A 13396-nucleotide genomic window follows, 5' to 3' on the forward strand; every position below is an offset into this window, starting at 1 on the left:
GCATGTGTAACAGCTGCCTCTGGTAGATCCATCTCAAAGCGAGCAAAGAAGTGGTTCAGCTCCTCTGCCATTGAGGTGTCACCTTCAGCAGCTCCATGGCTGGTCCTGTAGTTGGTGAAGTGCTGGACTACCTGCCAAACCTGCCTGCTGTTATTACTGTCCAGGTGCTCCTCAATCTTTCTCCTGTAGTCCCTCTTAGCCTTTCTGATGCCTCTCTTCAGGTTGGACCGTGTCATACTGTAGAGAGCCTTGTCACCGCAACTAAAGGCGGTGTTCCTTTTCTTTAGCAACTGCTGAACCTCTCGTCATCCAGGGCTTCTGGTTTGGATAGACACGGATACGTTTCTCTACTGTGACAGTGTCAATGCAGGTTTTGATGTAACACAATACATTGTCGGTGTGGAGTTCCAGGTCTGGACTATCAAAAATGTCCCAGTTAGTCCTGTTGAAGCAGTCCTGCAGCTGCAGAGAGGCGTCATCAGGCCAGGTTGTGATCTTGTGGTGGTAAGACCAGATTTGCGGAGAGGGGTGTATGCAGGAATCATCACCAGTGACATGTGGTCAAACTGGGCCAGGTGTGGAAGCTGTTTAGCTCTGTAGCCCAGCTAGATGTTTGAGTAGACCTTGTCTAGCGTGTTGGCTCCTCTAGTAGCACACTTTACGTGCTGGTAGAGTTTGGGGAGCAGTGCTTTTAAATCCACGTGATTAAAGTCCCTTGTGGTAATGAACACTGCATCAGGGTAATGGCTGCTAATGCTGCTGTATAAATGTCTCAGAGCCAAGTTAGCATTAGCAGCTGGTGGTATGTAAACAACAGTGATCATTACCACATTGAACTCCTGCGGTAAATAGATAGATCTACATTTCACAGTCATATACTCCAAGTCAGGGGAGCAATGGCTATCCAGTATCACTGCGTCCATGCACCAGTTATTATTGATGTACACACACACACAACCACCCTCCTCTGCTCTTACCAGAGTCTCTAGCCCCTGTCATAACGCCGTGATGTAATAGCCGGTTAGCTCAATAGCCGAGTCCAGTATTAATGAATGAAGCCAGGTTTCTGTGAACACAAACAAGTTACTGTCCTTGATCATGTGGTCTGAAGCAACCTGAATCCTCAGTTCATCCATCTTGTTGACAATAGATCTGGCGTTAGCGAGGAAAAGGCTTGGAAGTGGAGTTTTGTGAGGCTGTCTCTGTAGTCTTGCTAGCGCGCCGACCCTGCATCCTCGCTTCTGTTTCCTCTCTCTGCGCCACCTGCCTCCGGGGATGGTAATCCATTGGGAGCCGGGTGTCCTGGCTATATTCACCGGAATGCTGTGCGAGTGAATGAATTCCGCCGTAACACTCCCCTCACAGCAGACTCCGATCTTAAGAAGATCATCTTGGTTGTTTTATATGTTCGCCCAACAGGACGTAGAACAAACTAAAATCAACACACACACACAAAACAAAACTTCGAAGGGGAGAGCACCGAGCCTTTGCAACTATGTGCACCGCCATGTCAGTCTTCAAAGCAATTTTAGAGAAAAATTTTGAAAAACAGGTTTTTACAAAGGTTTCAAAACTTACTGATAATTAAGTTTAACAAAATCATTCAACATTTTAATAATGACCTAGACAATCTTGCACTGTATTTTAACATTCTATACAAATAATTTACCACAGTAAAAGAAGACAGCAATACTTAATTAAAAAAATTGCATAATATACAAGGTAACAATTTTATTCCCTTTCAAATCCAGGACTTTCCAGGCTATTTAATGTTATGAAGCTAAGATGTTGAATGGATAAGAAGGATTAGAACATGACAAAAACAACCCAAGGCAGTTGATTAATCCAGCTGAAAGTCAACAACGGATGCTGATGGCTTGGTATAAATGCATGGAATGGGTTTTTGTGGTACAGGATAGAACTATCATGCCACAGAAAATTAGAATTTTATTTCTGATCGCATATATCTGTTTTTTAACAGCAAAGTACATCACACCACAACAAACCTAGTATGGCTTAAAGAACAGAAAAATAAAAGTAGTAGCATTGTCAGATGTACAGAATACAGTGAAATTCTTACTATGTTAAAAAAAAGGTGCAAATATGTGGTTACTCAAAGTATAAGCAAAGATGACATATTAAACTATATTCTAGTACACAATTATTTTTTTTTTTTTAACTTCTTGCTTCAGCCTACTTTACTGATAATATCATTGTGTGCTTAATTAACCTGTTAAACAAACAGGGAATAAATGGCAAACACAAGAAGTAGGCTGAGGAGGTGTTTGCTTGGTGCTTTAGGGCATCCATGCTTTTTCAGCCACGGAATCTATATATATAAGGTTATGAATATTTGTATTAATAAAAAAGTGTTTTTTTTCCTCTCTCTAAAGTATTATACTAATGATAATAATTAGTATTATTATACTAATTAATCACAGAATATAGCAATTCAGCATAAAGCTACTATCAATAACTAAACTCTAAACAAGAACACTGAAAAACTATTTTCTTGAGAAAAAAAAAACATACTACTGACAAATTGAACATCTTGAAGTAATGAAGATAACAAAACATGGCAATGACCATGCAATCTTTCTTTTAAGTCTTTACCACTGCTTTAGGAAATAATGATTAGACTGTACACTTTTCCGTAGGGCTTCCTGCTAATGATCTTAAAGAAGGGACTTACTTGAGAATCATATTCATGGTCTCATTTCTGTCTTTCCCTTGAAAGGGTAGCGTACCAGTGAGCATTTCAAACTATAGGAATTAGAATAGACAAAACAGTAGAATTAAAGCCAGAAGTCTAAATAAATTCCATCTTAACTAAAAAAAACTATACAAGAAAGTCACTTTTAACAGCAATTTATATCTCAATGCACCTTGCAATAATAATTATAAGGAATTTTTTTTTTTTTTTACTTTATATATGTAGCAGTTTAATAAGAAAGAAAATACTTTAACCTTTTAGTTTGAAAAGTGTGGTATTTCACATAAAATCTAAATATTATACCAAGTGTCTTTCATATTAAGAAATTTTCTTAATATGCAAAACACTGAAATGCTATTTTCTGCATATGTATCAAATAGACATGACTGTCGCAAAGATCACAACTAGAACTAGTAGGTTTACTCATATAACCTCCGGATCTTAAATTGTAACAAATTAAATTGTAATAAAGACTTCAGTTTAGAATTCATTTTAAAATGTTACTACAGTATATGGCCTGGTTCCATACTCCACAGCATCTACCTAAAATTGGAGGGATAATTAAAATTACTGCTAGAGACAGAAATGTTAGCTATAAGACCTACAAACATTGAATGATCTATCTCTCAATATTATTATGTGTGTGCAATGAAATTCAATTTTTAAATGAAGGCTTAAGACCCATCAATTTATCATATCACATATTCATGTGGCAATAAATATAGTTTTTTCTAATCTTGCAATCTTTTTGATTTACTGTTATAAAAAGTCTCCTATTCTCATTTGCTTATGTCATGGTTGCATCTCATTTCACTGCTATCTTGATGGTGTTATCTCACCTGATCTCACTAACAGTACTTTTGAATGGATTTGTCATTGCCAAAGGCAAACCAGATATCGGTACTTGGTTTTCTGTCTAAACAAGTTATATTTTCACGCAGTTTAGTACAATGTAAAATATCCACAGAAGAACTGGATGAGAAGATGACCAAGAGCAGATAGAATCTGGGTAAACTGAAATTAATATTTTTTTTCATTTATGCTTCTAGATTTCTTATATTAATATACTGTAATAGAGCTTTGTCTTTAATTTATAAATATTGAGGTAGTTAACCTATTTGTAAAATAAGTATTCTGTGTATATATTTTATGCTTTGTGTTTAGCATTTTTTTTATTTTGTGCTTTATTTTAACTATATCAGTAAATGACTAGTATTTCCGAAACATCTCATTCACGTCCACAGCAGATTAACTGGAAACTCTAATCCAGCTGGTTATGTGTGCACATAACGCATTGTTATGACCATGTTTAGGTCCAATGATGAACTGCCACTCCATATAGAATTGACTCCTGCCTTGCAAGTGCTATAACAGGTTTCAGGTATACATAACCCTTAATGAGGAAATTGGGTTATGTATAAATAAAAATGGGCAAAGTGTTTTGAGCATGCAATGAAAAATTGTTAAGATACATAAAACTATACTGAATTTGAAAATGCATTTATTGAATAATATTGTTCTAATTGGGGAATTACTTAACTATTCACTTTGGCACTAAGTACCCTAAAAGGCAGGATGCTGTTCTGTTGAAATTAAATGTCTGTGTAGCATGAAGCTATCTACACCTGGAATGTGTGAAACTGTGAGATCCACAAGTGAAATGTGCCCAAACACCTCATGTATTTCATTTACTACCATGAGGGGTGAACCACATGTTAAAAACATGTAATTAAAATATAGCTGCACTCTCAGAAATATGCTCTGTAACAAGAGATGTTCTGATTCAAGGCAGCTATTTTAATGCAGAGTGAAACACATCACCTTGTATATATAAAAAAAAACTGGGTGTGAAACTGAATCTGCACTTACCATATATTTTTGACATGTTGCATCACAAGGTAATGACATTAATGCCTGAATTTCAATTAAACAGCTAGCTCTTGTCAACCTCCTTGAATAGTAAAAGAAAAAGTAACACAAGTGTGCAAAAATGGCATGTCTCACACTGGCATAACCTTTCCAAAAGCGCTAAATCTGTTCCAGAGAGTGAGATTTTCTTGATGGACAGACTTGTCAAACAACACAAAAATGTTTAATTCCATTTGTAGAATTCAAAGATGTATTGCAAGAAACTGTAAAAGTTTCCTTGAACGGTTTTAATAGGCTGAAATATGCTCAGGTAATATGGTCTGATTACAACAAATGTCTGAAAATTTCATTAACACAGTGAACAATTCATTCTCATGATTTTTTTAATACCATAAAATATTGTAACATAAGTAGGTTTTCTTTTTGAAGGAGTGAATAGGTTAAAAGTTTTTTAGTATGCTAAAATAGCCAGAGTATTGTTGAAACATTTTGCACTGTAAATCTAGTTCTGATTTCTATTTTTTATACAGTTTATTTACTTGTTTCATTTGACCTTAACAAGGCAGACTTGTTAATCAGTCTAGCTTAAAAAGCTTCCTCACCCCTGAAAGCACATATGGAAAGCATGCCAATGCTATTCTGGACTTCAGGAGGATAACCTAAATCTACTTTTACTGGCTATAGCCTGCTAAAAGACTGGCTATAAAAGAGACAGATTATATAAATAAAAGCATATTAAGAATTAAGTAGATGAGATTTAGCATGAAAAGCAATCGCTTAAAACATCTTTGAACTGCAGACATTATAGCAATATGAAAATGTGACACAACGAATGATTTTGGGAATAACAAATCATGATTTAAAAGATATCAAATACACATCATATACTTTAGCTTAGCAAAAGGGTAAAAATGGCAACTGGCATTCAACATTGCTTTAACTAAAAAATCTTACATTGTGTATTTAGAATTTAAAGTTCAATGTCAATATTAGAATAAGAATATCATAATATTAAAATCTAATTGGCAACATTAATTATAAACTGAATATTGAATCAGGTAGCGCAATATGCACAGGGGAGACTGTGGGAGTGACTGCTTTGCAAATAAACATACTGTAGAAGAACATTTTATTTATACCATCCCCAAAATTACACTGTAAGTGCACCATTGCAGTGCAGCAACATGTAATCTTATTTAGAACTTAGAAAACTCTTGAGTACATATCAAATTTTAAATGATAAAATTTAGAATCATTCAGTAATGACATTTTATCAAGGCATGTTCCCTTAAAACTTAAGACAAAAACATCTGCTACTTAAAATGTTTAATAGTCAAAAGAGGCTTCTTGTGCTTTTTCTTATTAACTTAACATAAGTATTCTATGTAATATAAAAATAGACATTTATATAAAGATATCAGTATGTACATGTACATGTTCATTCATTCATTTATCACAACCTCATAACATAAGCAATTCAAAATGACATGTAATATAAACTGTGTCTTTCTGATTTTATGCTCCAAATGTGTTTTCCTTTTAAGGAATAATAAGGTACAGTAATTACAACATTCTTGGCTAAACATGTTTTGATATATTTTGCATGCTTCTTGTTCACTGTAGTCTATGTCTTTAGGCTTTTTTTAAACATTTGTGTGATATGTTCCATTTCTCTCAAGTGATGTATTTCAATGTAAAATATAAAAAAGGGTATTGTTAAAAAAACAATTATGGATGATAAATTAGACTGGACTGCCAATACTGATGCGCTGTGCAAGAAAGGACAGAGCCGGTTATACTACCTTAGAAGGCTGGCGTCCTTCAACATCTGCAATAAGATGCTGCAGATGTTCTATCAAACAGTTGTGGCGAGCGCCCTCTTCTACGCAGTGGTGTGCTGGGGAGGCAGCATTAAGAGGAAAGACGCCTCACGCTTGGACAAACTGGTGAGGAAGGCAGGCTCTATTGTTGGCATGGAGCTGGACAGTTTAACATCTGTGGCAGAGCGAAGGGCGCTCAGCAGGCTCCTATCAATTATGGAGAATCCACTGCATCCACTAAATAATGTCATCTCCAAACAGAAGAGCAGCTTCAGCGACAGACTGCTGTCACTGTCCTGCTCCACAGACAGATTGAGGAGATCGTTCCTCCCCCAAACTATGCGACTCTTTAATTCCACCGGGGGGGTAAACGTTAATATTTAACATTATACATAGTTATTGTCTGTTTTTTTCACCTGTATTATTATCATTCTTTAATTTAATATTATTTATTGTATCAGTATGCTGCTGCTGAAGAATGTGAATTTCCCATCGGGATTAATAAAGTATCTATCTATCTATCTATCTGACCCTATATTGTATTTTTTGTGAATACAGTTCTGCCTAACATGCTTTATTTAGAGTACTTAAAGAAAAAGTAGTGTCCCTTTACTCTTTGTCTTTCAGTTAATTTTATTTTCTAGATAATTTCTTACAGACAGACAGACAGACAGACAGACTTATTAATCCTAAGGGGAAATTCACATGGCTAGGTTTGATAACTACTCGCAGCCTAGAAATGTGAAAGTTAAATTAGCTCAAGGGTAATGTCCTCAAAACCAACCAGTAAAATAATTTACCAGGGCTCAACACCATCAGCTTTTAGTTGCTGAAACTGAAAATATGGTTACTTTTCTTAACAACCTACACTTGCAGTAATTAAGATGCTATGCAGTTATACATCAGCTTAATAATGAAAACGTGATAAAAAGGAATGTTTAAAATTTACTACCCAAACTTAATTATTTTTAGTTTGTTTGTTTGACCTGTTACTGTGTACCAGTAAATAAAAATAAACTGGAAAAACAAACCCAAACCGTTTATGATGTTACAGAACTACTCTGAGTAAGGAAGTCCTTCAAAGTCACCCAGTGTTTATTTAGTTTTAGTTTTTATTTAGGTTTTCATTTTCTTTAATTTTTATTTTTTAAGAACTTGTAGTTTTTATTTAATTTTTCATTCATGTATTTTTATTTAGCTTTAGTTTTTTTTTTTTTTTTTTTTTTGAGTTCTTGTCTAGTTTTATAAGTTTTTTTTTTTTTTTTTAAAGTTAATATGGACACTGTTCTACAAGTCTAAAATACAGCTTTATTTAATGTTATCATATTGTATATCATTCATCTCACAGTAATTCATCTCCACAGTAAGTCTTCTCATGCACTGTTCTACTGGTTGCATGCATGGAATCAGCTTTGCTCACAAAAAAAATTTGGAAAAGTATGTACTGCCAATGTTTGTAGCATGAGGCCTTGGGCAATCCTAAAAGGAGCCCCTGCATTTCACTGGACACAATCAGGCAGAGAAATTAACACTCAAAAACAAAGCAACTGTAACAAGACTAAGAATTAAGCCCGAGCCCTAAAACTCTGATGTAAGAATTTTAAGCACCACTAGACCATCCTGTTTCAAAATATTATATTAAGTAAATGAATGGATTAAAACTAAACGGATGCTTTTTCTTAAAAGCTTCTGCTGCTGGATTGCCTGCAGAGTCCTTGCGGAGTCACTTTTTTGCTTTGGTATGTGTGCATGATTGAGCATTCTATCTACCTAGGTAGCTCTCTGTGACCTTAAACTTGCCAGATTTCATTCACTCCACAACACATCTAGTAACAAAGATATTTTGGCAACACAGAGTATTTTATGACACACTACCAATACGCAGTATTAGACTGGTAGCCTTCTTCAGTTTCGTGTACTCTGTCCACATACACAAGGGGAGAACATGCAAATGACATACAGACCTTGACAAGGTTAGCTTTCAAGCCTGAGCTTATGGTAATGTGTGACAGGAATTTTTCTGTCCATGTTAAACATCAGTACTAAGTAACTAGCATTGATATCATGCCATACGTCTGCTTGATCTTTCACTGCAATAATATTGGCAGGATACTGGCAAAATCTTAACAAAACAATTTATATAACATTCACATTTGTATTACTAAATTTTGCCAGATGACAATGCAACAGGAGATTGATCTGTTGACAAATGAAACAAATGTGTTGATGAAAGAGCTTAGTTTTGGTGTTGAGTCAAATAGTACATACACACACATGAATCAATGATCTTGCCTATGCTAACACTATGGCCGTGAGGCTTTAATGAATATACCAGCAACTATGCATGTTCCCATACAAATTATGTACAAAAGTAAGTGTTGTGATTACAAATTTGGCTTAGTTTTCATTTTCATTTTTATTTTCCTATTTTCATTTAATTCTATTAGGATATTTTTTTCATTTTTATTTTTGCTACCAAAATTATTATTTTTTTCGTAAACATGTTAAATTTTAGTCTTCATTAAACTCCTTAGTGTAATGTTTACCCCACAAAAAATGAGCCAAAAAACACTGAATTTTTTTCAATGAGAAAAAAAAATGTTATTACCTGTACATGAACCATGTAAATACCAAAATGTCAACATAAATGCAGGAGAAAAGGTATATCTACTGTGTCCAGTGCTGTAGTGATGTAGATTTAGTATCCGTCCTTCATGTGTTATGTTCTGAGACAGTCAGCAATGCAGCGCCAAATGCTGCAATTGAGACAGTAACAGGATGTTTCGTTGTCCACATTTCAGAATTTTATTTCAATTGTCTGCACATGAGAATGAAATGTCAATGTGTAACCTGCACGACTGACTCGCCTCTTGTGTTATTGCAAGCTACCGCAGAGCAACATTTGGTGACTTCCACTTTTCCCCTGACATAAACATTGACAGTTGCTTGCCACATTGTAAACAGTGCTTAGGGGTCTAACATTTTGCTTGTCCTTACACTTGATTACAATTATTTTGGCTTTTTGTCATGTAGCTACTCTCGTATCACACTGAAGCTTGTGCCACCAAATTCACCTTTCATATCATAGTGGCTTGGTCACGCAGTGTTGTATCACACATCAGTTTCACTTTTGTGTTAACGTTTGATGAACAACTCACATCGTCATCACTATCACTCAGTTTGAGCGATGGTTCAATTTGTTCATTCTAAAACTGCCATTACAGTGTGATATATGGCTGGCAGTTTATCCCGGCCAATACCCCCACGCTGCCAGATAGAGTCCTCCCTGCAACATGGAGGTGGCCTGAATTCCAGCAGGGATACCGTGGGGGCCACCAGGGGACGCTACAGGGAGGCAAGAATGTTTTTATTATAGCCCAGAAGTACTCCCTAATCACAGGGATAGAAGGAATGAAGTACTTCCGGGCTGAAGAAAAGAAGTTTTCATCTGACCCAGAAGTTCTATGAGATCACATGGACTGAGGGACAGAAGCACTTCTGGGTCAAGGAATATAAAAAGGACTGTGGGAAACGCCAGCAGGGTGAGCTGGAGTTGGGACGGAGTGCAACAGAGCTGCTGGGTGGAGTGGAGGATTTGTGATTGAATATTAATTTATTATTGAGTATTTTGTGTATTGTGGAGGTGCTTTGTATTATTGGAAGAATTAAAATTACTTCTGATATTTTACCTGGTGTCAGGATGTGTTGTCTGCGGGTTCCGGGGTCGACAGGGACCCATATTCCCACAACAACTTTTCACTTGCCATTGTGTTTTTAGCTGTAGGCTTTGTCCCATTCATGAATACTGACAAGTTACCTTAGAGTGCCAAAGCACATACAAAAATTTATGACTTTCTGCAGCATGATGTTATTTTATCTACTAAACAGAAGCAAAATACTACTCTGAGTGTTATAATTAAACATCACTCTGAGTGTGACTTATGGTTTAAGACACTTGCATAGAATTCCAAGTCAACCTTGGGGTTAACAAGAAAAACAAAGCTCTCCTCTAGCATCTCAAAAAGAACTGCAAACAGAGGGTTTAACACCAAACACCATTTATTCTGAAATTGCTTGTGTGTTTTCTACCTGCTCACCTTCTGCTTTGCATCTCTTTTTTCTATCATATTCAGGAGCATTTTTTTCACTTGTCTATAACATATTGTTCAAATAAAAAGATACATCTTACGAGTAGTAACTTTCTATTAGTGCCTATTGAATTATATTAACATTATAGTACTTTGAAGAAACAATCAAAAAAGAAGTGAACAAATGTGTCAAAAACAATTCTGTTTTAACTTGTATGAAAGGTGCTGGAAGTCATCATATTGCACTGTGTAATGTAATCTTAAATATCTTATCAAATTTATAGCGCCAAATGCCTTTGTTTTACTTTCATCATAGCTGACTTTTTCCTGGAACATGCTGCAGTTTCAGTATCTTTCATTTGAACTCATTTTAATAAACTTTCATATAACAGACATTTTGCAGTGGCTCCTAGGTCTCCTGGACCAAAACAATGAACAAGAAATCCTACTCTAAATAAAACTGAACTAAAGAGAATAATGCACAGGAGATTATTTTCAATCTGAAAAGCTACAGTATAATGGTGTGGTTTTGGTTAAATGTAATGCATTTTGATGAAAACCCAATGTAAAGAGAAAAATCCATACTGTAAAGCATTACGGTTATATTATTATGATACAAGTATATTGTATATATAAGTGTAACATTTTTTACATGCCGAGGCTCGTCTATTCAAGTACTCAACTTCGAGCACCGAGAACAAATGCCAGTGCCAGTGTGGTTCCCTATTTACCCGATGAGGTAAGAAGAAGGCGGTATCGTGGCAGCAGAGCCGGCACTAAGATAAAAATGAAGCGGCTTGCGAGAAAGTGGCGTTTTAAGCCTTCGGTGCCATATGTGATTCTGGGAAATGTGAACTCAATCTCAAATAAGATCAAAGAACTGGCTGCGCTGGTGAAAAATGTCCGAACCTACAGAGAATGCAGTTTGTTGTGCTTTTGCGAAACGTGGCTAACTACCACCATCCCAGATGCTAGCGTGGAGCTACCCGGGTTTAGCACAGTTAGAGCGGACAGAGATGCAAGTACCTGTGGGAAACACAAAGGAGGAGGACTCGCTCTCTATGTTAATACACGGTGGTGTAACTCTGGACATGTTAACGTCAAAGTCTCCACTTGCTGCAGGGACATCGAACTGTTGGCCGTAAGTTTGTGTCCCTATTACTTGCCCAGAGAGTTTGGACACGTCATTGTAGTCATCATGAACATCCATCTTCGGGCAGACATGGAGACAGCAAGTGACATCATCCATTATGCTGTAGCTAAGTTACAAACGCAGCACCCTGAGGCGCTTGTGCTAATCGCTGGAGACTTTAACCATGTGACGCTGGACAAAACATTAACTGCCTTCTCCCAGTATGTGGACTGTAACACCCGGGGAAATAAGACTTTTGATTTACTGTATGCAAACGTTAAAGACGCATACAGCGCCACCCCGCTGCCTGCGCTTGGGAAAGCAGATCATAACCTGGTTCTGCTTCAGCCTCACTACAAACCAAAAGTGAGGGTCCTACCTGCAACCACACGATCATTCAGAAAGTGGACCCCGGAGGCAGAGAAGGCTCTGAGAGAATGTTTTGGAACTACAGACTGGGATATCCTGCAGGGATCACATAGTGAGAACATTGAGGAAGTTGTTGACTGCACTACTGACTACATCAACTTCTGTATGGACATTGTAGTTCCAGTAAGAACTGTACGCTGCTATGCTAACAAGCCATGGATTACAAGTGACATCAAGGGCCTTTTGAACCAGAAGAAAAGGGCTTTCAAAGGCAGTGATCAGCATGAGCTCAAGCGCGTGCAGAAGGAACTCAGAGTCCAGCTAAGGGCACGAAGGAGCAGTACAGGAGAAAGCTGGAGCAGAAGCTGCATAATAACAGCATGAAGGAAGTGTGGGATGGGATGAAGATCATCACTGGCTGCAGCTCGAAGCGGGGTACCACCACGAGAGAGACGTGAAGAGAGCAAACCAAATGAACAACTTCTTTAACAGGTTTGACCACCCTAATCCACTCTCACTCTCACCTCGGAGTACTGCACCCTCCACAAATCCTTCTGCTGATACCAGCATAGGAGAGACATCCCTACCCATAATTACAACAGTGCAAGTGAGCAGAGAGCTGAGGAGACTTCGTGCCAGCAAAGCAGCGGGTCCAGATGGAGTATCGCCATGACTGCTGAAGGTCTGTGCATCAGAGCTGGGGGGTCCTCTACAGCGCATCTTCAACCTGAGCCTGGAACAGGGGAGAGTCTTGAGGCTTTGGAAAACATCTTGCATCACCCCATTCCCAAAGGTATCACGTCGTACTGAGCTGAATGACTTCCGGCCTGTTGCTCTGACATCACATGTGATGAAGACCACGGAGAGGCTGCTGCTTCACCACCTGAGACCACAGGTTCAACATGCCCTCGACCCTCTGCAGTTTGCATATCAGGAGAAGGTGGGAGCGGAGGATGCCATCATCTATATGCTACATCGATCCCTCTCCCACTTGGACAGAAGCAGTGGTGCTGTAAGAATTATGTTTCTAGACTTCTCTAGCGCCTTCAACACAATCCAACCTCTGCTCCTTAGGGACAAGCTGACAGAGATGGGAGTAGATTCATACCTAGTGGCATGGATCGTGGACTATCTTAAAGACAGACCTCAGTATGTGTGTCTTGGGAACTGCACGTCTGACATTGTGGTCAGCAACACAGGAGCGCCACAAGGGACTGTACTCTCTCCGGTCCTGTTCAGCCTATATACATAGGACTTCCAATACAACTCGGAGTCCTGCCACGTGCAAAAGTTCGCTGATGACACTGCTATCGTGGACTGCATCAGGAGTGGGCAGGAGGAGGAGTATAGGGACCTAATCAATGAGTTTGTTAAATGGTGCGACTCAAACCACCTACACCTGAAC

The 13396-nt window shown here is 37.7% G+C and overlaps 1 protein-coding gene across 2 annotated transcripts in view; it reads right to left on the reverse strand.

Annotated features, from left to right (window-relative positions):
* The window catches only part of rps6kal (ribosomal protein S6 kinase a, like), a 182796-nt gene that overhangs the window by 54463 nt on the left and 114937 nt on the right, over window positions 1–13396 (reverse strand). For both annotated transcript variants that reach the window (XM_028815955.2, XM_028815954.2), the window contains exon 10: window positions 2693–2763. In XM_028815955.2, the coding sequence (XP_028671788.1) occupies window positions 2693–2763 (71 nt within the window). The remainder of the gene's footprint in view (window positions 1–2692; window positions 2764–13396) is intronic.

The sequence above is a fragment of the Erpetoichthys calabaricus genome, chromosome 12 (assembly GCF_900747795.2).
Source record: "Erpetoichthys calabaricus chromosome 12, fErpCal1.3, whole genome shotgun sequence".
Taxonomy (NCBI): Eukaryota; Metazoa; Chordata; class Cladistia; order Polypteriformes; family Polypteridae; genus Erpetoichthys; species Erpetoichthys calabaricus.